This window comes from Ptychodera flava, chromosome 5 (genome assembly GCF_041260155.1).
Source record: "Ptychodera flava strain L36383 chromosome 5, AS_Pfla_20210202, whole genome shotgun sequence".
Lineage (NCBI taxonomy): Eukaryota > Metazoa > Hemichordata > Enteropneusta > Ptychoderidae > Ptychodera > Ptychodera flava.
In genome coordinates this window covers 23,457,989-23,481,509 of record NC_091932.1, presented here as the reverse complement: position 1 = coordinate 23,481,509, position 23,521 = coordinate 23,457,989, and the positions used below count along the sequence as shown (strand labels likewise).

Here is a 23,521-nt window from a genome sequence, read left to right as displayed (position 1 = left end):
AGTAATGTTATTGCAAATGCCTAAAATGATAATTTCAATGCCTATAACATTGTTTGAAATGCCTTACACGATCAGTTGAATGTCAGTAATGTTATTGCAAAATGCCTAAAATGATAATTTCAATGCCTATAACATTGTTTGAAATGCCTACACGATCAGTTGAATGTCAGTAATGTTATTGCAAATGCCTAAAATGATAATTTCAAGCCTATAACATTGTTTGAAATGCCTTACACGATCAGTTGAATGTCAGTAATGTTATTGCAAATGCCTAAAATGATAATTTCAATGCCTATAACATTGTTTGAAATGCCTTACACGATCAGTTGAATGTCAGTAATGTTATTGCAAATGCCTAAAATGATAATTTCAATGCCTATAACATTGTTTGAAATGCCTTACACGATCAGTTGAATGTCAGTAATGTTATTGCAAATGCCTAAAATGATAATTTAATGCCTATAACATTGTTTGAAATGCCTTACACGATCAGTTGAATGTCAGTAATGTTATTGCAAATGCCTAAAATGATAATATCAATGCCTATAACATGTTTGAAATGCCTTACACGATTAGTTGAATGTCAGTAATGTTATTGCAAATGCCTAAAATGATAATTTCAATGCCTATAACATTGTTTGAAATGCCTTACACGATCAGTTGAATGTCAGTAATGTTATTGCAAATGCCTAAAATGATAATCTCAATGCAGAGTGACGTGAGAGTAATGCCTAACATGTTCTAAAAATGCGAAACAAGTTCTGAAAATGGGAAAGAGAATATGTTTAAAATGCATTTATGATAGCTACGGCGTTCCATACACATGCATGTCCACATACATACACACAGTCGTGTCTCAACATGATGCACCCTTATTTCTATATGTTCAGCTCAGCTTGTTGCATCAAATATTGGATGTCTGGTAAATGTATGTGTCTTCTCAACAGACATACGATAAAAATAAGTCTACTTGTTGACGCATAACTGTGCCAAGAGGCATATGCACTGAATTCGCTGCAAAATGGGAAAGTGACATGTCGTACACGTCAATAAACCGAATTCCAAGTCCGTGAAATATTTTTCTGGACATGTTATTCATATCGAATAAAATCCAGTCACTGCTGTGGATATACGACATACTAGTATGGTGTTCTCTCGGATGGGAGCCCTTGATAACGATGACGATATCCGGGCATCGAACTTTGAGACGATGAAGAGCCTGCCGGACGTGCAGAAGTCTTTCCACGTACGACGCAGTCGTCCACGATGCAAAGTGATAAGTCAGGCTGAGAACGATGACAGAGTTACATTGTTTCTCTGTGATGTCGTCTACAATATCGCTTTCGAATTTTTGTGACCAGAAGTGCACGTCCACACTTCCGATCAATATTGCGTGAAATATAAACGTAGCACTGATGTTCTGTGACGGAATCTCTAGGTTTCGATGTAATCGATCTCCTTTTAAGGGCTGACCCAGGATTTTCCTGAAAACGTCGTGCCACTGTCGCAATGTCGAATCGCCGAGGAAATAAACCGACTTCTCCCTCAGACACGTACGTACTTCATCTGGTGACCAATGACGTGCTTTGCATACACGTGATGTCCACGTGGTATCATTCTCCCAGAAACCGTCTGAAGATGATGCCACCGGAAGATCCGCTCCACACGACGGAAGAACGTCTTCTGCGATATGGCTTGAGTTGTGCCCTGTTAGCACGATCAAACGATATTCTGCATGAGTAATATATACTGGTTTACTTTAAAAATTAGGACGTTTCTCATATTTACAACATCGTTCAACATGCTTCAGTTGGATTCAATCCCTAATAGTAGTTAACCATGAACATTTAGACATTGTTTCATATAAAATTTATCGTTTACTTGACGATATATCACTACCATTAAACTACTGGTAGAACTACGGTTTCTTGCAATGTTTGTAGTCATAGAAGCTGCTTCCAGGTGAGAGAAAGCAAACAATTTAGAAACATTCCGCAAACTTATCATGTTTATACGTTTATAAGTTAGGTGATGTTAGGCCTATAACAACTTGTCCCAACGTTTTATTGTTTTTAACTTTGATGCTTTGATACTTGTCATGAACTGCAATCTTCCGGTTTTTTTTAACAGTTGACCTTTTCAAGGTTTTAGTAAGTTTATGATGGACATTCAAGGGAAATTTTGATTGAACATCTAACGCTGCTTCCATGTGTATTTAATTGCATTCATATCCTGCTAGCTTTAAAGCTTGTCATGTTTTAAGGATGGCGTGTCCGTTTAAGTGAATCGGGTCGTAGATTAAAGCTGTCCTTGGAAACTAATTTGATATGTGAGGAAGCTAGACGAGATTTAACTTGAATTTTTGTCCTGCATCGATTTTCATCATGGAGTGGCCACAACCTAATCGGAAAATCACGTTTTAGAAGTAGTAAAAGAGAAGTAACCTCGTACATATATAGACAGATATCTGATAATGCTTTAGATATTTTATGATGAAATGTCGAAGTGTCATTAAAGTTTTGGTAACACTACTTACCTTTTATTGTGATCTGTAATGGATCACGGGACAGAAACTGGACGAGATATTCGCTATTGACAAAGAAAAGTGACACTTTATAGTATTTCGTATTAGTTCGAACATTTATTTTGTCCATTGAGTTATCATAGGGATTGGGGCCATTTTGATTTTCAAATATCAGTTACTAAAACGTTTGGTAATTGTTTCTCTTACTTTTCACGGTGCCCCCTGATTTTTATTGTCGATTTGGTAGGAAAATTGCATTGAGGAAAGTTTGAGCACAATTTTATGTCAGACACTTTCGAGTTGTTCCTTACCTCAAATAAGTTAGGATGAATGCAATAATATCAGATCCATGGTTACCGAGAGCTCACACTATATATAACATTTGTATTTAAATTTCGACATTATACACATGATTGAACTATGTCATCGGTTTATAGCTTGACCCTGATAAACTACAAGCTTCTTTAATTTCACGAGATAAGTAAGTAAATTTTACCAACAGTCTCACCTGTGAAAGAAAACTTCTTTCTCTGCAGGCAGGTAAGCTTTCGCATATGAATCCAAGGTTTGTCCTTGAGATCGCGTAATTGCTAATTGCTGGCAGGCAAGAAATTTCGGTTTTTCACAAAGGAACATGGTGTTACCGAGAGCTTTCTCATTGCCGTATTCGCACTTGTTCTTCCAGAAATTACCCTCCGATACATAACACTTGCTTTCTTCGGTGTAGGTACCGTTTCCGAAACGGCCAAGCCAGTCGATTCTGCGTTCGATGTTTCTAAAGACTTTTCGAATCCACAGTACTGCTTCACGGGGATGTACCAATTGCACGCTTATACTTGCTGATCCTGACCACCCTGCGTAGAAGTAGACGCTGTAAGTACCGTTGCCGTGATCTGTCACCTTTCCTGCCGTTGACTTTCTCAGCTGTAGGTCTGACATCACCGCGAAGAAGAAATCGCCACCTATGGCCCGCTTTCGTCCTTTTTGATCATAAGTCTGAATTTCCACGTGGATGTTTTCCCCTTGGTGGATATTTTGGTGTTCGGCAGATTCGCTTCCAGACAAAGAAAATCTACGACAAGACATGAGATTGAATTAACGATGTCAAGACAAACTATAGTTTTAACATGTTAAGACAAACTAAATGGATTGTAAAGTGAGTCCCCATTTTTATTTGTTGAATTTTCAAGCCTGATTTTAGTTTTAGTGTGATTTTTACAGTATTTTTAAGAATCTTGTCAGACCCAAAAGAAGATTATGGCCATATCAGCAAGTACAGTAGGTGTCTCTGTACATGGGTTATCCTTTACTGAAGACGTACGAATTTTCGAAAATTCATTGTGACTATTTTTTTCAGACAGTCGTTCGAACACATTGAAAACACGGAATATGCGTAGAGAAATATTCAAATGCGGAGAAATGTTCGTTGTTGTATTGTTTACAGTGTAAAACCAAATTTCGAGTCATCGCCATCTCTATACTAGTTACTGAAGGTAGTCGGCATATAAAGGATAGAAAAATAATTCGTCGCAGAAATTTCAACGCCCACAATCAGTTACGTGACCATTCTTTTGACATTTTTCTCACTTGATCGTTTTTCGACAATTCTTTGCCTAAAAGTTGCAAATCAAGAAATTCAAAACTACCGTTATTGTTTTAAGCTTTAATTGTTACGAACACACCACTTCTTCATCAAATAAGATGAACTGCTAATAGGAAATTGATCACTGTGAAGGTTAAAAGTCCCGTTATAGCCATAAAACAACTGAAGTCTACATTTTTGACCCATTTTATGTAATAACGCTCGTGCAACTATGAATTGTATTGCATTCAATGGTCATTCATGGATCATCTCTTTCATTGCATAAACATTAAAATTACAAAGAATTAGAGGCGTTATTGAAGGGGTTTAAGCACTAGGTAATGACGATCAAAACAGTGAAGAGCTCTTAAAAATAAACTTCTCATACTTGGAAGTTTTCGATGATGTCATTTCCAGAGACCCTTGCATTGACGTAAATGGCTGCGGATTTCGATTTTTCCTTATCTGCGCATGCGTGGAGTTGTCGTGTGGCTTGATGTAGAATTCTCGCGTTAATTGCTCAGCAGCTGGCCGGCAAATCCTTTCCGACAATGTATCCATATTCTGAAAATGCTGGACTGTGAAAACGGGTGAGTCGGTCACCAGGGCGAAGGCTTTTTGAAGAAGCGGTGGTTCGTTGTAAACATTCTGCAATAAATTCAATCGGTACGAAAAATAACTATTTGATTACATTCTCAGCTTATTGTTCTCCCAACCTAATTAAAATATTAATTGCTCACTGCGCCCTCAGACCGGTACTTTAAATTGACCACTTGCACAAATTTTCAAATGCAGCTTTCCGTCTGCGCTACACATAAACAGTAAGAGTTTTCACACTCCATACCTATTGCAATTTACTCAGCTTGTAAACTCAGTATTTATTCAATATTCATTCTATTAAAAAGCCAAGCTATGGAGAACACTTGGAGCTATCTGCAGAACTCTATACATGAGTATACATGATACCGGAATATTTGATCTTGGTGTAATTTACCTTACATCAAATGCTTTTCTAGGGTTACAAATATTGCCATGTAGGAGTGGGCAACACTGTCCGTTAAATTACAGGTTTATGAAGGTTCAGTGGAGGTTTTGGGCAGAAAGAAGAGAGATTAAGACAATATTAAGCCATGACAGTGTTATAAATTAGTACAAAATATTGCTATTAATCAACCATTAAGTGTACCTGCTTGAGTTACTAAAAGTATCACCTTGCTAAGTATACATTTATCTGTCTGTTTTTACGCTCCCATATAGCATATGTATATATGCAAATGAGAGGTATCTTATGAGGTGGCAAAACGGGTCTGTGTGTATGTATGTATGTATGTATGTATGTATGTAGTTGTATGTATGTATGTTGTTAGTCCATCCACATCAAACACTCCTAAACCGTAGCACCTACTGTCTTAGTATTTGGTGTACAGGTGCACCTAGGGGTTGAGATGTGAATTTGTTCAAATGAACATGTCAGTGCCAAAAATATGCAAATGAGGGGGGAGAAGGAAAAATCCTGCAAATGGCTAAAACTCAGTAAGCATTGGTCAGATTTGGTGGAAACTTGGTATGCAGATTTTTTTAGGTATTCTAATTTATGTGTGCAAAATGGGATGAATTTGCATGTTTGTATTTTTAGGGTATTTTTTCCGTTTTTAGTCAAAAAATCTTGTTCTCTGAAATCGCTCGTCTGATTGCTATGAAACTTAATATTCATGTTCCTCAGAATGACCTCAGTCATGCTTGTACAAATTGTATTGATATTGTCATATTTGTAATTTTGGGGCAATTTTCCCAATTTTTGATAAAAAATTTTTTAATCCAAGAACTGCTGATTTGATAGCTTTGATACATGTATTTGGTATACAGGTATCTAAGATTAATCTCAATATAATGTATTGAAGGTAAGTTGAAACTGGCAATTTTTTTTTTTGGGGGGGGGGGCAATTTTTGCCTTTTTTGGTCAAAAAATTTTTCTCCTAAAACTTCTGATCTGGTAGCTTTGATATCTAGTGTACAGGTTCCTAGGGTTTATGTTAATTAGATATATTTAAAATTAGGATGAAATCTGCAATTTTGTATTTTGGGGGGCAATTTTTCTCATTTTTGGTCAAAAAATTTGTTTCTCAAAATTTACCAGTCTGATTGCTTTGATATTTAGTAAACCGGTCCTTAGGGTTTTTGTTAATAAGATATATTGAAATTAAGTTGAAATCCGGAATTTTGAATTTTTGGGGCAACTTTGCGAAACTTTCAGTTTTACTGGGATATCTTTCATTTTGTATTTTAAAGATTTTTTTTGGTAATTTTATACCTACTGGAACTAAGAGTATATAATGTGGTGATTTAGTAAGCATTTGATATGGTAAACTGTATTTGGTGTTGAAATGCGGTAAAAAAATCCTGGCAGATTTTGAAAAAATTCCAAATAAATGCCATAAAAAATTTAGCCAGAGAAGGTTTGACAAAAAGAAAAGGTGGGAGAGTGGGGAAAGAAGAATGTACAATGGATTGGATAAAAAGATCATGTACCTCATCGATCTTCCAGACACCGTCCCTTGTCAAATGGTCCACCCCGATGTATTTTGTGCACAATTAACCATGCAGTGTATTTTAGTTTAAGATGTCAAGTTAGGTAAGGATTTGAAAGGAATAGTCAAGTTCACCACAGTTTAACTTTATCTCTTGTGTCATCATCCTTGTGTAATTGGTTAAGTTTGTAAGTTGTTCCAGATGTGGATGTACCAGCTGTTCTGGAAGAAAACTGTTTACTTTTCACTGTAGGGTTTCTGAGTTGATGATTGTATGTTGAAATTTCTCCATGTATCTGGTGTATGGGCAAAGTGTAAACATTGGTTGCATGTTATGTATTTCAGTCTATGTCAATATTGTAAATGAAAAATCAAGAACAGTTTACTGTGTGCTTGTAAAAGATAACATATTTGTCAATACATAAACTGCCTTTCAGATTGATTGTTTTAAATATTATCACAGAAGTAGAAAGGAAAAGAAACTAATCAAATTGCTGTAACATATTCACTCTCAGTGCCTGTATAGGCCTATACTTAACTATTTTATCATTACATTCAGCTGTTTGTTATATCTTTATCACTCTCCATGGGCCAAGGCACACTTGGGTCAATGTCATCACTCTGTGCCAGTCTGTGTATGTCAGTCTGTCTGTATATGTATGTCCATGTTTCATACAATTGTTGACTGTTTTGATAACTATATGGGAGCGAACAGTGATGTTGTCACTATTTTTAAAATGAATAAAGGCAGTGCACCTTTGTTTTGATGTGATCGCGCTACCGCGATAGGACTCTGGAATCTATCTGTTAGAAAATTTGCAACCGCCAAAGTGACCAGATACTCACACTGTATATCAATACCAGCAGTCCAAATGCTGCCATGGATCCCACGCTGAGAAGACATAGATAACATCTCCTGCTTATTAAGTTTTGGTGTTTCACCATTTTCCTGAAGATCACTTACTGTCGAAAAATTAGCTTTTATTATCTTTCCGCATTGTATTTCTTCTGTTTAAAATTAAAAAAAAAGCGGAAACAGATATCGGATTTCTCAAGCACTGAATATGTCTTATAAGTTGTATGCTAATAACTCGGGCACATTGACAGTTATTGGTATTGCACGCCCACACTTCTTCGTAAACAAATATTTGTGTCAAAATAATACAATTATAATAAAAGAAACCTTACACGAGGCAACTCGAAGACCAAAGAAGTGCAACGCAGACAGGCGACACGACTGGTTCAGTTACACGTTGAAGTAACTCGATCGGCAAATTATCACTTGCATTTCATCAGAAACAGATGTTGCGCACTCGTCGAGAGCCGTCCGATGGCGAAGGGGAGTCGTTTTGATACCAGTCCATAATCATATCAAATGCGCCGCACTCATGTACATTGCCCCTAGGCCACCACAGTATCAGTAGCGTTGGGCTAACTTTCCTGGTTTAAAACATTGCCTCTTGGCAAGCATTAAGCAATGTCAGCTTGAGTACAGATTAATTATTCGTCTTCGCCAGTCCAATGGTAATTAAGCAAAGGTGTCTTTGTCATTGCCGTCTTAAATGGTAAATGGAAACGGAAAAGGTCATTTCAGCAACTGTTTACATCAGACTTACTTAAACTCATGAAACTAAGCTACAGGGTTTCTCAGGAGATGTAAATGGTACTTATCTTAATTTTTCTTCGCTTCAGTCCATGGTTTTGCAAAGGGCGTGGTCCCACTTTGTGAAACAGCGGTGATCTTAATTTCTTTTAGAAAAGTTCTGACCCTGAAATTGAAAAGATACCAGGAAAAATAAGAGACTAGAAAAGTACAATAAATAAAGATTTGTGACCTTGGTTTCTTTGAAATCGAAATTCAACTTTTCCCAATAGTGATCGCCGCTAACTTTTCCAAATCCATCATAAAGATGCCTCAAGACGGGTTGAAATGTTTTGAGTGAGATGGATAAGCTACAAATCTTGTGAAATATAGTCCCTCTTTTCAAAGACACATCGTATATTTGGTATGCTTGCGTGGATACTTCTTGGACCAACCTACATGCCTGATAGGCACAGCACAAACATGGCAATGGATGGAATGCCAAGTATGTACGTGCCATGCATCAAGTGGTGGAGAGGAAAGCAATCAGACTAACCTAAGATTTTTGCACACGTGTCAGAGTGCCGCACTTTATATACCCATGCCATAGGTATAGTGTAAATATCATCGATGCCCTCAACGCAAGAGTATATTACTCATACTCTCACTCATTCGCTCACTTGACAGCGGCCTTTATGGAAATTATGTCCGAGAAACGTTAACGCTGTATTAATAATTGGCTAAAACAAAGAAAAACAACAATATACGTGCAGCCGCAGCAAAAATTTAACAAAAAATTAATTTGGCGTTATTAAACATGAAAGAAATAGACGTCATTGTAGCAGCTGACGCTTTGTGAGAAAAGCTGCCGGATAATATGGATCTGCGATGCTATAGATAACGCAATAAAATTACGTTTGTGTTTTGATAATTCTGACAGATGGTATTAATTCATTTTCTAAAATTTCAACAATTGGCGTACGTGAACGCATTTCCATTTGCTTCGGACTATATAAGTAGTGGCACCACCTTGAATGCACTCGAAGGAGATAATCGATATTTTACAATGTAGAAAAGTGTCCTACAACAGAGCAACTCCAAAGCGATACACATACTGACGCAATCCCGCCAAAACCATCGGAAAGACAGCGAAAGCGAAAGCGATTACCACAACTGATGATGTCAACGGTAAGGCTGCCTGTGCAGTCACCGTGCCACAACTGATATCGACAAAGGGAAAATAGCTCCCCAAGATGTCATCGAGTTAGGTTTTTTAATGCTCATCTGAATACGACTACAAGTAACCACAACCACCTCAAGGATCAAAAACCACATGATTGTGTGTATGTGCGGGAGGGCCGCTTGTGTTGATTTTCCCTTGATACCTGATAGGTTTATGAAAAATAGGACAACAAACAATGAATTAATTTGAAATATTTCAATAATGTACTAACGAAATATACAAGTTTATAATCAACAAGTCATTGACAATGACATAGTCCCCACTTGTAATAGGAGTATTAGTCTTGATGGGGCAGGGAAATGTGGTCATTAAGAAGTATCACTGGAGTGTATATGTTGAGATCTATGGGCACATAGGTCTATGTCCTTGTTCCCAATTTGAAACACATGAGGCATGTCTAAGTTATGGTTCTAAATCGGGAAAAAAGATCAGACCTCTAGCTGTATTGGCCAGCCAAGAAATACATATGCGCATAATAATGAGGTACAAGATGTGACATCTTAAGGTCTAATATCCTATCAGAATTGGAGAGTATAGAACTTGTGGTTACTGAGTTATGCATATATATGTATAATCAAGGTCAAAGGTCATAAGGTCACGTGACATTTTGAAAAAAATTTGTATTGCTAATTAATCCCTATATGCCAAAAATCAGACCTCTAGCTCTATTCGCTTGCCCAGAATTAGATGTGTGCATAATTAATGAGGTAAAGCGTGTGTTGTCATAAGGTCTCCCACCCTACTAAATATAAAGGACATAGCACTTGTGGTTACGTATTTATCGACATAAACGTATATTTCAGGTCAAAGGTCATCGAGGTCACATGACATTTGGTCAAAAAATTTCTATCCCTTAGTTATCCCTATATCCCAAAAATCACAAATCAAGCTCTATGGGTTTGCTCAGAATTAGATACACGCATAATTAATTAGGTACAGTATGAAGCATCATAAGGTCTCCCATCATACCATATATTAAGGGTGTAACACTCGTGTTTACTGAGTTATGGACAAATATGTATCTTTGAGGTCAAAGGTCACCGAGATCACGTGACATTTTGTCAAAAAAAAATTGTAGTGCTAAGTTATCCCTATATACCAAAAATCAGACCTCTAGCTCTATTGGCTTGCTCAAAATTAGATATGTGCATAATTAATGAGGTACAATATGTGACGTCATAAGCTGTCCTATCATACCATACATGAAGGGTGTAGCACTTGTGGTTACTGAGTTATGGACAAATATGTATCTTTGAGGTCAAAGGTCACCGAGATCACGTGACATTTTATCAAAAAAAATTGTAGTGCTAAGTTATCCCTATATACCAAAAATCAGACCTCTAGCTCTATTGGCTCGCTCAAAATTAGATATGCGCATAATTAATGAGGCACAATATTTGGCGTCATAAGCTGTCCCATCATACCATATATGAAGGGTGTAGCACTTGTGGTTACAGAGTTATGGACAAATATATATATTTGAGGTCAAAGGTCACCAAGGTCACGTGACATTTGTCAAAATATGTGAGATATGTGCGTGAATGGATGGACTCACAGATGGACTCACGGACGGACATGACCCAATCTATAAGCCCCCTGGACTTCATCCGTGGGGACTAAAAACTGTATCACATCCTTTTTGCAATATGAATACGATGAGAAACTAAATTTTATTTTCTTGGCATTATACATTGGAGTCTGTGGACTGCCTTATACATGGGAGTCTGTGGACTGCCTTATACATGGGAGTCTATGGAGGTGAAAACTAAAAAGTCCTCTAACACGGCTAAATTTGATCACATTGTGAAACAAATCGACGTGCATCTGTATGGGGTAGGGCACTATCCTTGTGCAAAGTTTGAAAGAAATTGACCTGGGCAGGTCTGACATATCTGCATGAACGGACGGACGGATGGACGGACGCACGCACGCACGCACGGACGGACATGACTAAACCTATAAGTCCCCCCGGACGGTGTCCGTGGGGACTAATAATTGCAGTTAGGATCAGCAGCTGTACACCATCAGAGGGCAATCCTGTATGAACACTGTAAAATGCATGCATAAATATGCCGATTCTCCCACTTTCGTTGTTCTAGTCTCCTCATCACTCCATAGAGTTTCATGAATAGGAGTAGCAGAATAAATCTCTGAATGCATCTGTGTTTGTTTTGCCTAAGACGCCGATAAGTGAACCAGCATCAGGGGTGACCAGTCAACTTCTCACAAAAGGTATCCTAAAACTTTGGAAAACCTGTCAATGCAGTACCTGTGAAACAAGCGTTATTGACTTTATTGGACCAGAACCATATATTCTGATCGTCGTTAACGTTGGGTTATTTGATTCTAGATTTTTGCATCTACGGTTGATCTGCTGTCTTCGTACAATGATGACTTTTTGATTCATATAAGGGCTTTAATGTGTCACACCTCGATTGTGTTAGAGGTACTTACAAGTTGCTATCGTTTCAAAATTTTGTTGAAGAAATTTATGTGGCACATGATGCTTCTGCATATGTGTCAGTTTGACCAAAATGTATCGAGAATGTGTGACAACGTCGCAAGTATTCATCATCTACATGTGAATTTGTCAGGAAATCTGTCGAGAATGCAGACTTGTTAAGGTGACAAGCCTTACATCGTTTCGACCTCAAAAGGTCGATAAGTAAATTAAATGTATGCGTGAGGAAATATAGAGCTTGCATTTCATAGCTGAGATAAAGGAGAAATTCAATCGTTGCTAAAAGAGGAAAATATAAAAGTGTAAAAAAGTCAACAAAAAGTGATTATTATTATTATTATTATTATTATTATTATTATTATTATTATTATTATTATTACAAGTTTAGGGGCTGTAAGTATTATATAGAAATCTAATAACAGTTCATTGAAGCTGTGGGAATTCTGAAAAAAATGTGTTGTTTATTTTAATTTTGTCAAAATTGGTGACTTCTAATTGTCGTACGTTTATTCTCTCCGCCCAGTTAGGTGTTCCTTTTGACATCACCACCCTTATGAATATTCATATACTTGAAAAAAACTGATAGTCGCTTGTTGGTTTTATTTTGTTCATGTGCATTAAATGTAAGCAATCAAGGCAGTTTTAGGATGGAAATAGAGCAAAGGCATGAGTATCTGCGAGATCCTAAAAATATAACTTTACGCATGCGCACTCTTTTGCCGGTGTAGTCTGCCCATATGAGCATACGCGATTGAGTGAACGTGCGCGTGAATGTGTAGTGTGTAAACTACGTCTCGTGCTATAATCATGTCCTTCAGCTTTGCATGTTGACAGAAACTGGAATTACTGCAGAGAATACTTTTCAGGACACCACATGTGAGTCTCTAAGGTAACAAGTAGGACGTTTAGGAAATCCTTTTCAGAAAGTTCACGCCGCCTGTGGCCATTTTGTGGAGTATAAGCTTATACGTACCTGGAGCATACGGTATACAGTATTTCTACTGTACAGTGTACATATTGCCGGATAATATGCGATGGAATTTTGCGTTTCACGTCGTTCAATCATTCAGATGGAAATGCCGCCCATCTACAAACTTTGAAAAAAACAGGGTGGTAGATTTAGAATGCTAACTCTTGTATATCAAGAATGACGTAATTTAATGAGAAGACATTTGCATTCGAGCACGGCTACAGTTTTTGATTCGAGAACTCTCATCATGGACCATGGTTGTATTCAACAATCGAGAGGGCTAGGGTGAGTCGAACTTTTTCCTATGTCCATGTAGCACTTGTGCAAAAATAAGCGAATCCACAGGCCTTTGGCGAATCAATAAATGCGTTTTTCACCAAGCTCAAAGGTTGAAAGATCCGTCCGTCACTTTGGGACGAGGTAGATAAATGCAGTCAAACCCAGCTGGGCACATAACGTAATGTGACTTTGTTCTGGAAATTACGAAGACGACCGGCCGTGCGGTGGAACTTTGCAACAAAGTTTCAATATCTGAACTGACGTACTTGAATGACAGGCACAGGAAACGATGGCCAATAAAAACGCATTCTCGTTGCATTTTGATAATAATGTATCAATCACAATGACACAGAAATTATGCCTCCTCCCGGCAGAAGGGCCATGGCCAATTTTTAGCCCTGCTACAGTATGTCTCAGTGCTGAAAGGCCATGTTGTTGTCAGGTTGTCATGGTGACTTTTAAAATTTGCATACAACTCTGAGAGTGAAACGGGTTGTTAATAGGTCACAAAACTTTTGTGTCCCACTGTCGTCCATTATACCTGTTTCCTTGGGTATTAAAGGTGTGCAAGTATACACATCATAAGACTAGAAAATTCACTTCATGGAAGAATCTCATAAAAATAGCCTTTCTTGTCTGGTTAACGAAAAAGATACCCCTGATCTAAATATGCATGGATTTAAATAAAAAACTGTGGTTACCTAAATGGTTATCATTGCAACATGAAACAAAAATGATCATGGAGTTCATGCTGTAATAAATACACTTAGGAGAGCATTTGCCTAGTAACTGGGATTACTTTTAATGGACTAGGAAAAACTTTGAAATTTTAGACGCAAATAGGTTACTATGGAAACAGGGCAGTAAAAATGGATATCATGTTTGTCTTTCATATCCAAAATAACCCTTTGGTATAATATTTCTGTTGATACTGGATTTTTACATTTGATATTTGGCCTTTCGAACCCAAAATATCCCTTTGATATAACATATTCTGTTGGTTACTGGATTTCAGGTGGAATCTTTGAAAAACTGGTAATTTTTACTCGTGAATGGTTACCATGGAAACATCTCACATTCAAATGAGTGTGATTTTTTTTGGTGTGCTAACAAGAAAAACCCTTATTATCAATTTTTTTTAAATCAATCAGTAGTTCCTTAATAGGAATTAGGGAAAAAGTAACATTTTCAATCCCAAAATAGTAACCACGGCAACTCAAAACGTTAAGATAAGTCTGGTTTTAGTGTTCTCTGACCCGAACTCCCCCACTAGGTAATTTTCATATCAATCAAAGTAACTTTTCATAGAATATTAAAAAAACTGAAATTTTCAACCCTAAAATGGTTACCATGGAAACATGGGCAGTGAAATCGATATCATATTTGGTCTTTTCGACCCGAAATACCCTTATGGTGAAATTTTCACGGAAATTGAATGTATTATTATTCGCGTTATTATTTCTATATAATACTTATGTGATATTATTATTATTATTATTATTATTATTATTATTATTATCATTATTATTATTATTATTATTACAAGTTTAGGGGCTGTAAGTATTATATAGAAATCTAATAACAGTTCATTGAAGCTGTGGGAATTCTGAAAAAAGTGTGTTGTTTATTTTAATTTTGTCAAAATTGGTGACTTCTAATTGTCGTACGTTTATTCTCTCCACCCAGTTAGGTGTTCCTTTTGACATCACTACCCTTATGAATATTCATATACTTGCAAAAACCGACAGTCGCTGTGTCTACCAGCTGTGAGCTGCACAGAGTAGCCTTCGAATGCAGGCCTATCGTGGCAGTCATGGGCATGCACATAACAAGGCACAGCGACTGTGGAGAGTCTATGCCAGTGTAATTGGCCTTGTAAACGTATCTTCAGCGTGGCATTTGTAGTGTAGGCGAAGACAATAACCCTCTTCCTATGCTGACGTTGTTGGTTTTATTTTTTTCATGTGCATTAACTGTAATTATATTATAGCTTTGTCAATACCAGTGAATTTTGTGACGTCATATCCATACATTATTACTGATAATGTATTCCATTATTCAGCATTGCGGCCCCACAGCGAGCAAGTTTTTTTTTGGAAAACGAAAATAGGACTGTGCATTTAAAAGGAGGGGAAATATCGGGTAAACCATGTAATACACAAAACTATAAATCTTGACAATGGTTCACAATATTGATAATAATGTCTTACTGTACGATTTATTACATTTTTTGAGTCCTCACGCACGCACTTGCCGTCTGTCTGGCTGGCGCTCAGCATGCAGTCCCCGTCCGATACGCTGGTTGTACTACTACGTTTGTTTACAACATGGTTCGCTTCGTTGCCGTATAGGTGAAACAGAACTCAGTACGTTTGCAAACTCCTAGACAATACTGGGTTTGACACATGGCATATTATGTATGTCAGTGGCCATGTAAACGATGCAAGCGTGAAAGGCTACTCGAACCAGCCGTAAACGGGCCAACAACGGCAGCTTGCTGTCATCAACCTTGACCGGAAGTGTCTACGGAACTTCTACGGAGCCATTCAAAGTCTCGGTCCAAGGTCAGCTACTACCAACAATCATGACGACCGTGGACTCTCCGTTGATCTAACATCTCGGCCACCTAATTCTGATGCACTGACTGTAATCGGAGACAACTTTCATTCATCGTTTTTTCTCCATGTCTGTGATTTTACCTTGCCTTGTTCTCGATATCGCGACGGTACCGAAACCCTCCAGTATGTTTGTCAACTGTACCTTTCAAGCACCCGTTTACGTCAAGTTCTGTCGTTCGCCGAAATAAAATAGCTCTTCTCAAGGAGCCATCGAAAATTAAATGTATAGACACAGTTATTATTGAAATATAAACATTTGAATAACAATGTTGAACTCTGTTGATATCGTTTGCAATGAATGCTGTACTACTAGCGACATAATAATGATCGTATTGATCAGCTGATGCAGCTCGCTGATCATGCTGATGTCGATGCATGAACATTCCGTTTTCTTCATCTCTGGCATTTCACCGTGTCGATGTTTTGAATGGCATGATATTTAAAGGTGATGTTTCAAGTTTGATATAGACGGTAGGGATGCAGTTACTTTTCATTTCCCTCGAAAATACATCGTTTTCAATTCAAAATGAACCGTGAAAGTGCTGGTCATTTTTGTGCTGAACGTGCGTGTTCAGTGCAGTGCACTGTGCAGTGTGGAGTGCATATGTAATATGTACAGAGTCAGGGCCGATCATGCTGGACGACGCTCACTGGCTTCAAACTCAGTTAAAATTTCCTTTTTTATTCGTTTTCTACAACTACAAAATTCACTGGCATTGCCAAAACTATAAAATAATAGCAATAATGCACCCCCTCCCGGCCCATAATGGACTCAAGCAAACTTTGCACTCCATAATGTACTCGGCTTCGCCTCGTACATTATGTCGTGCAAAGTTTGCTTTCGTCCATTACGAGCCGGGAGGGGGTGCATTATTGCTTAAGCAATCGAGGAAAGTTTGGATGGGAAATAGAGCAAAAGCATGAGTTTTTCCGCGAAATCTCTGCTACAAATATAACTTTACACACGCGCACTCTTTTGCTAGTGTAGTCTGCCAATATGAGCATGCGCAACTGAGTGAACGTGCGCGTGAATGTGTAGTCTGTACACTACGTCTCGTGCTATAATCGTTGAGCTTTGCACGTTGACAGAAACTGGAATTACTGCAGAGAATACTTTTCAGGACATCACATGTGAGTCTCTAAGGTAACAAGTAGGACGTTTAGGAAATCCTTTTCAGAAAGTTCACGCCGCCTGTGGCCATTTTGTGGAGTATAAGTTTATACGTACCTGGAGCGTATACAGTATTTCTACTGTACAGTGTACATATTCCCGGATAATAAGCAATGGAATTTTGCGTTTCACGTCGTTCAATCATTCAGATGGAAATGCTGGCCTATTCCAAACTTTGAAAAAAAACCAGGGTGACAGACTTTGGAATGCTAACTCTTGTATAACAATGACATAATTTAATGAGAAGACATTTGTACTCGAGCACGGCAATAATTTTTGATTCGAGAACTCTCATCATGGTGGATTCACTAAAACAGTGAGTATTCAACAACTTTTTCCTATGTCCATGTAGCACTTGTGCTAAAATAAGCGAATCCACAGGCCTTTGGCGAATCAATAAATGCGTTTTTCACCAAACTGAAAAGTTGAAAGATGCTTTCGTCACTTTGGGACGAGCTAGATAAATGCAGTCAAACCCAGCTGGGCATAGAAATTTGCCATAGTATGACTTCGTTCTGGAGACGACCGGCCCCCGATGGAACTTTGCAACATAGTTTCAATATCTGAACTGACGTACTTGAATGACAGGTACAGGAAACGATGGCCAATAAAAACGCATTTTCGTTGCATTTTGATTATTATGTCATAGTATCAATCACAATGACACGGAAATTATGCCTCTTCCCAACAGAAGGGCCATGGTCTATTTTTAGCCCTGCTACAGTATGTCTCAGTGCTGAAAAGGCCATATTGTTGTCATGTTGTCATGGCGACGTTTAAAATTTGCACACAACTCTGAGAGTGAAACGGGTTGTTCATAGGTCACAAAACTTTTGAGTTCCACTGTCGTCCATTACACCTGTTTCCTTTGGTATTAAAGGTGTGCAAGTATACACATCAAAAGACCAGAAAATTGACTTCATGGGCAGAATCTCGTAAAATAGCCTTTTCTTGTCTGGTTAACGGAAAAAGATACCCCTGATCTATAATATGCATGGGCTACCAGCCACTGTCACTGGGCGGACGCGGGCTACCAACTTCAGAAAATGGTAGCCCAAGTGGACTACCAGGGAGAAAAGTTAATTTTGAGCCCTAGGCAGTATTAAACATGAAACATTTAACTTATTAATATTTCCCCCTTGTTAAAAAAAATGTTTAAAGATATACAGGCACCATGTTCAAATTTAGCCATTGCTACCATGGAAAGGGGATATCTAGCTAATTCTAGAGTTTATGGGGTCACTCCAGGTCACACAAAAATAATGCACCACTACATGGCCATAATTTTACTTTAGTTAAACAATCAGAAATAAGTTGTCTTCATTATTCTTGCTGGAATGAGGCAAAGAAATCAAAATAAATTATTATAAAACGAACATTAACACGTCGTTAATTATAAATCCATAAAGAAAATATAGCTGCAAAGCAGCAATCAAACCGGGTTCGAGGACATCTCGGTCAACAGGGGCAATAGAGAAATACATATGCAAAAAGATGGGAGGCTATGGTAGTATTTGTGAAATCGAGGTCAAAAGTAGTCGAGGTGATGTGACATTTTGTTAAAAGAATTCAATATCATAGTTATCCCTTTATATCAAAAATCAGACCTCTAGGTCTATCACCTTAGCAAGGAATTATATATGTGCATAATTAATGAGGTCTTGTCATGTTCCATATTGAGAATTGATTTCTATCCCAGAGTACTTCCTGTGTACCAAAATTCAGATCTCTAGCCCTATTGGTTAGCCTAGAATTAGATATGCGCATAATTAATGAGGTCTGGTCACGTGACATATTGACAATTGATTTCTATCCCATAGTAGTCCCTGTGTACCAAAATTCGAATCTCTAGCCCTATTGGTTAGCCTAGAATTAGATATGCGCATAATTAATGAGTTCTGGTCACTTGACATATTTGCAATAGATTTCTATCCCATAGTAGTCCCTGTGTACCAAAATTCGGATCTCTAGCCCTATTGGTTAGCCTAGAATTAGATATGTGCATAATTAATGAGGTCTGGTCACGTGACATATTTGCAATAGATTTCTATCCCATAGTAGTCCCTGTGTACCAAAATTCGGATCTCTAGCCCTATTGGTTAGCCTAGAATTAGATATGCGCATAATTAATGAGGTCTGGTCACATGACATATTTGCAATAGATTTCTATCCCATAGTAGTCCCTGTGTACCAAAATTCGGATCTCTAGCCCTATTGGTTAGCCTAGAATTAGATATGCGCATATTTAATGAGGTCTGGTCACGTGACATATTTGCAATAGATTTCTATCCCATAGTAGTCCCTGTGTACCAAAATTCGGATCTCTAGCCCTATTGGTTAGCCTAGAATTAGATATGCGCATAATTAATGAGGTCTAGTCACATGACATATTTGCAATAGATTCTATCCATAGTAGTCCCTGTGTACCAAAATTCGGATCTCTAGCCCTATTGGTTAGCCTAGAATTAGATATGCGCATAATTAATGAGGCCAAGGTCACGTGACCTGACCCAAAATATTTGGGCTGACTCGCGCAGCGTGTTTTGCAAGGTTATATCTGATTGGTCGATTGTCACTATTCACAGCCACTTAGGGAGTCTATTTGTATTGTTTTCATTATATGGTAAGATTCAGCCACCCAATTGGATAACAGCTTCGAAATCGCTGCGAGTCGCCCCAAATATTTTGGTGAACATTAGAACCATGATGGTCTATGTCGAAAAAGAACCAGACTCCTTGGTCTATTGGCTAGCCTGTAATGGGCATTTGTAAATCTATAGGGGAGGTCAAAGGTCACTGAAAAATATGAAAAATAATACTTTAAAAATCTTCTTCTCAAAATCGGCAAGACCTGTGACCTTGATATTTGGCATGAAGGGGCCTAACCCTATGGTCTACAAAAATTTAGGACAGAATTTTGATTGTTACTATTTATGCAAATGAGGTCAATTTGAAATTTATTTTCAAAATGGCCGACAGGTCACGTGACCCTTTTTTATGGTCATGTGATCAAAAAATTACTTGTGAGGAGTTTTACCTATATGCCAAATTTGAAGTCTCTAGGTGCAACGGTGTTCGCGTGGCAGGTGCATTTAGAGGGTGGAAGAAGAAAAAGAATAATAATAATAATAAATATAGCTGCAAGCAGCGATGACCGGGTTTCGACACAAGTAGCAGCATTAAGAGCAAAAGAAAAATTAGATTGTGCGCATAATTAATGAAGTACAGGATGCAGTGTCATTAGGTCTCCCATCATACCACATATGAAGTCTGTAGCACTTGTGGTTATCAAGTTGTGGACATATAGGTATATTTAAGGTCAAAGGTCATCGAGGTCACATGACATTTTGTCAAAAAATTTTTATTGCTAAGCTATCCCTATATACCAAAAATCAGACCTCTAGCTCTATTGGCTGGCTCAGAATTAGATATGCGCATAATTAATTAGGTACAGGATGTGGTGTCATAAGGTCTCCCATCATACCAAATATGAAGGGTCTAGCACTTGGGGTTACTTAGTTATGCCCATATATGTATATATAAGGTCAAAGGTCATGAAGGTCACATGACATTTTGTCAAAAAAATTGTACTGCTAAGTTATCCCTATATACCAAAAATCAGACATCTAGCTCTATTGGCTGGCTCAGAATTAAATATGCGCATAATTAATGAGGTACAGGATGTGATGTCATAAGGTCTCCCATCATACCAAATATGAAGGGTGTACCACTTGTGGTTACTGAGTTATGGACATATACGTATATTCAAGGTCAAAGGTCATCGAGGTCACATGACATTTTGTCAAAAAAATTGTAATGCTAAGTTATCCCTATATACCAAAAATCAGACCTCTAGCTCTATTGGCTGGCTCAGAATTAGATATGCGCATAATTAATGAGGTCTGGTCACGTGACATATTTGCAATAGATTTCTATCCCATAGTAGTCCCTGTGTACCAAAATTCGGATCTCTAGCCCTATTGTTTAGCCTAGAATTAGATATGCGCATAATTAATGAGGTCTGGTCACGTGACATATTTGCAATAGATTTCTATCCCATAGTAGTCCCTGTGTACCAAAATTCGGATCTCTAGCCCTATTGGTTAGCCTAGAATTAGATATGCGCATAATTAATGAGGTCTGGTCACGTGACATAATTGCAATAGATTTCTATCCCATAGTAGTCCCTGTGTACCAAAATTTGGATCTCTAGCCCTATTGGTTAGCTAGAATTAGATATGCGCATAATTAATGAGGTCTGGTCACGTGACATATTTGCAATAGATTTCTATCCATAGTAGTCCCTGTGTACCAAAATTCGGATCTCTAGCCCTATTTGTTAGCCTAGAATTAGATATGCGCATAATTAATGAGGTCAAGGTCAACGTGACCTGACCCAAAATATTTCGGTGAACATTAACAGCCAATGATCGTCTATGTCGAAAAAGAACCAGACTCCTAGCTCTATTGGCTAGCCTATAATGGCATTTGTAAATCTAATAGGGGAGGTCAAAGGTCACTGAAAAATATGAAAAATAATACTTTAAAAATCTTCTTCTCAAAATCGGCAAGACCTGTGACCTTGATATTTGGCATGAAGGGGCCTAACCCTATGGTCTACAAAAATTTAGGACAGAATTTTGATTGGTTAATTTTTATGCAAATGAGGTCAATTTTAAAGTTTATTTTCAAAATGGCCGAAAGGTCACGTGACCTTTTGTTATGGTCATGTGACAAAAAAATTACTTTTGCTGAGTTGTACCTGTGTACCAAATATGAAGTCTCTGGGTGCAACGGTGTTTGCGTGGTAGTTGCAAAAGCGCGACAGAAGAAGAAGAAGAAGAAGAATAATAATAATAATAATAATAATAATAAAAAACAGAACGATTACAAGAGGGTTTCGCACCCATGGTGTCGAAACCCTAATAATCAAAAACGGAACGATTACTAGAGGGGTTCGGACCCATGGTCTTGAAAACCCTAATAAGTACCAGTGAATTATATTTTAAATAAAACCAAAAAAAAAACTGTGCTGTTCTGTTACTGCTTGTGATAAATAATAGTACATTGGGTGATAAGGGGAATTGGGTTCATAAAATTAATTTGAGATACTAGAAGAATTAATTTTAGCACATAAAATTAATTTTAAGGCATAAAATTAATTTGATGAATGCATAATAGGTTGGTACTATACTATATAAAACTTATTTGGGATGACTGCATGAAACAAAATTAAAAATGCTTGAAAATTAATTTCTGGTCTATATAAAATTCATTCTAACACCCTAAAATTAACGAAAAACAATTTTGACTAGAATGTCCCCAATATACATTATCTTTATTATTCTTCCTAGAATGATGGCAAAGAAATTACAATTATTATTATTATAGAACAAATGTTCAAAGTTGTTACTTAAAAATCAATAAAATAAATAAAAAACAGTGAATGCTCTCCTAAGTGTATTTATGTTTTTTGCATTATGATTTAACATAGACCCTCTCAAGGGTCTATGGTTTAAATAAAAAAACCGTGGTTACCAAAATGGTTACCATTGCAACATAAAACAAAAATGAACATGGAGTTCTTGCTTTAATAAATAAACTTAGGAGAGCATTTGCATTGTCACTGGGATTACTTTTAATGGAATGTGGAAAAAATGAAATTTTAAAACGCAAATAGGTTACCATGGAAACACAGGGCAGTAAAAATGGATATTATATTTTGTCTTTCTAACCCAAAATAACCCTTAGGTATAAAATTTATGTTGATTACTGGATTTTTACACTGGATATTTGATCTCTCTAACCCAAAATATACCTTTGATATAACACATTCTGTTGATTACTGGATTTTAGGTGGAATCTTTAAAAAACTGATAATTGTTACTCCTGAATGGTTGCCATGGAAACATCTCAAATTAAAATTGGTGTGATTTTGTTTGGTGTGCTAACCAGAAAAACCCTTATTATCAATGTTTTACATCAATCAATAGTTCTTTAATGGGAACTAGGGAAAAGTAACATTTTCAATCTCAAAATAGTTACCATGGCAACTCAAAACATTAAAACAAGTCTGGTTTTTGTGTTCTCTGACCTGAACTCCCCCACTAGATAATTTTCATATCAATCAGAGTAGAGTTTCGCTGATCACTGCGTCTCACGTGACTAGACGCAGCACTGAGGCGGGGACCAGCCAATGGCAGAGTCACTTATTGCCGAATCGAACACACTAGGAATTATGGGTAATGCGGAATAAGAACTCTGCCATGGAGATTGGCCGCGCCTGTGACATCGGCGTATATTTCTAAATTCTAGTGAAATCTTGTGCATACTTAGTGCGTGCCTGTTCAGTATAAATTACAATAAACTGACATCACGCTTTTGTTCTTCTTACACTTCGATTTCTCCCTCGGTCTCTGTTGGTCACATAGGACCTGCATGAGCTTGGCTGGTCCCCGCCTCAGTGACAAGCACAAAGAGGCAGGTAACGGGAAACCGCCATGTATCGAATTACGAAATCTGATTGGTTGAATCATGGGGCGCTGTCATTGGCTGTTCAATTT

At 37.5% G+C, this 23,521-nt stretch overlaps 1 protein-coding gene across 2 annotated transcripts in view; it reads right to left on the bottom strand.

Moving 5' to 3' along the window:
- Positions 1 to 822: 822 nt before the first annotated feature.
- The window catches only part of LOC139133310 (NXPE family member 4-like), a 62,324-nt gene continuing 39,625 nt past the window's right edge, over positions 823 to 23,521 (bottom strand). For both annotated transcript variants that reach the window (XM_070699843.1, XM_070699844.1), the window contains 5 exons: positions 7,481 to 8,403; positions 4,495 to 4,754; positions 3,033 to 3,596; positions 2,537 to 2,589; positions 823 to 1,707 (listed from right to left, as the gene is read on the bottom strand). In XM_070699843.1, the coding sequence (XP_070555944.1) occupies positions 941 to 1,707; positions 2,537 to 2,589; positions 3,033 to 3,596; positions 4,495 to 4,754; positions 7,481 to 7,579 (1,743 nt within the window). In that variant the 5' untranslated portion in view covers positions 7,580 to 8,403 and the 3' untranslated portion in view covers positions 823 to 940. The remainder of the gene's footprint in view (positions 1,708 to 2,536; positions 2,590 to 3,032; positions 3,597 to 4,494; positions 4,755 to 7,480; positions 8,404 to 23,521) is intronic.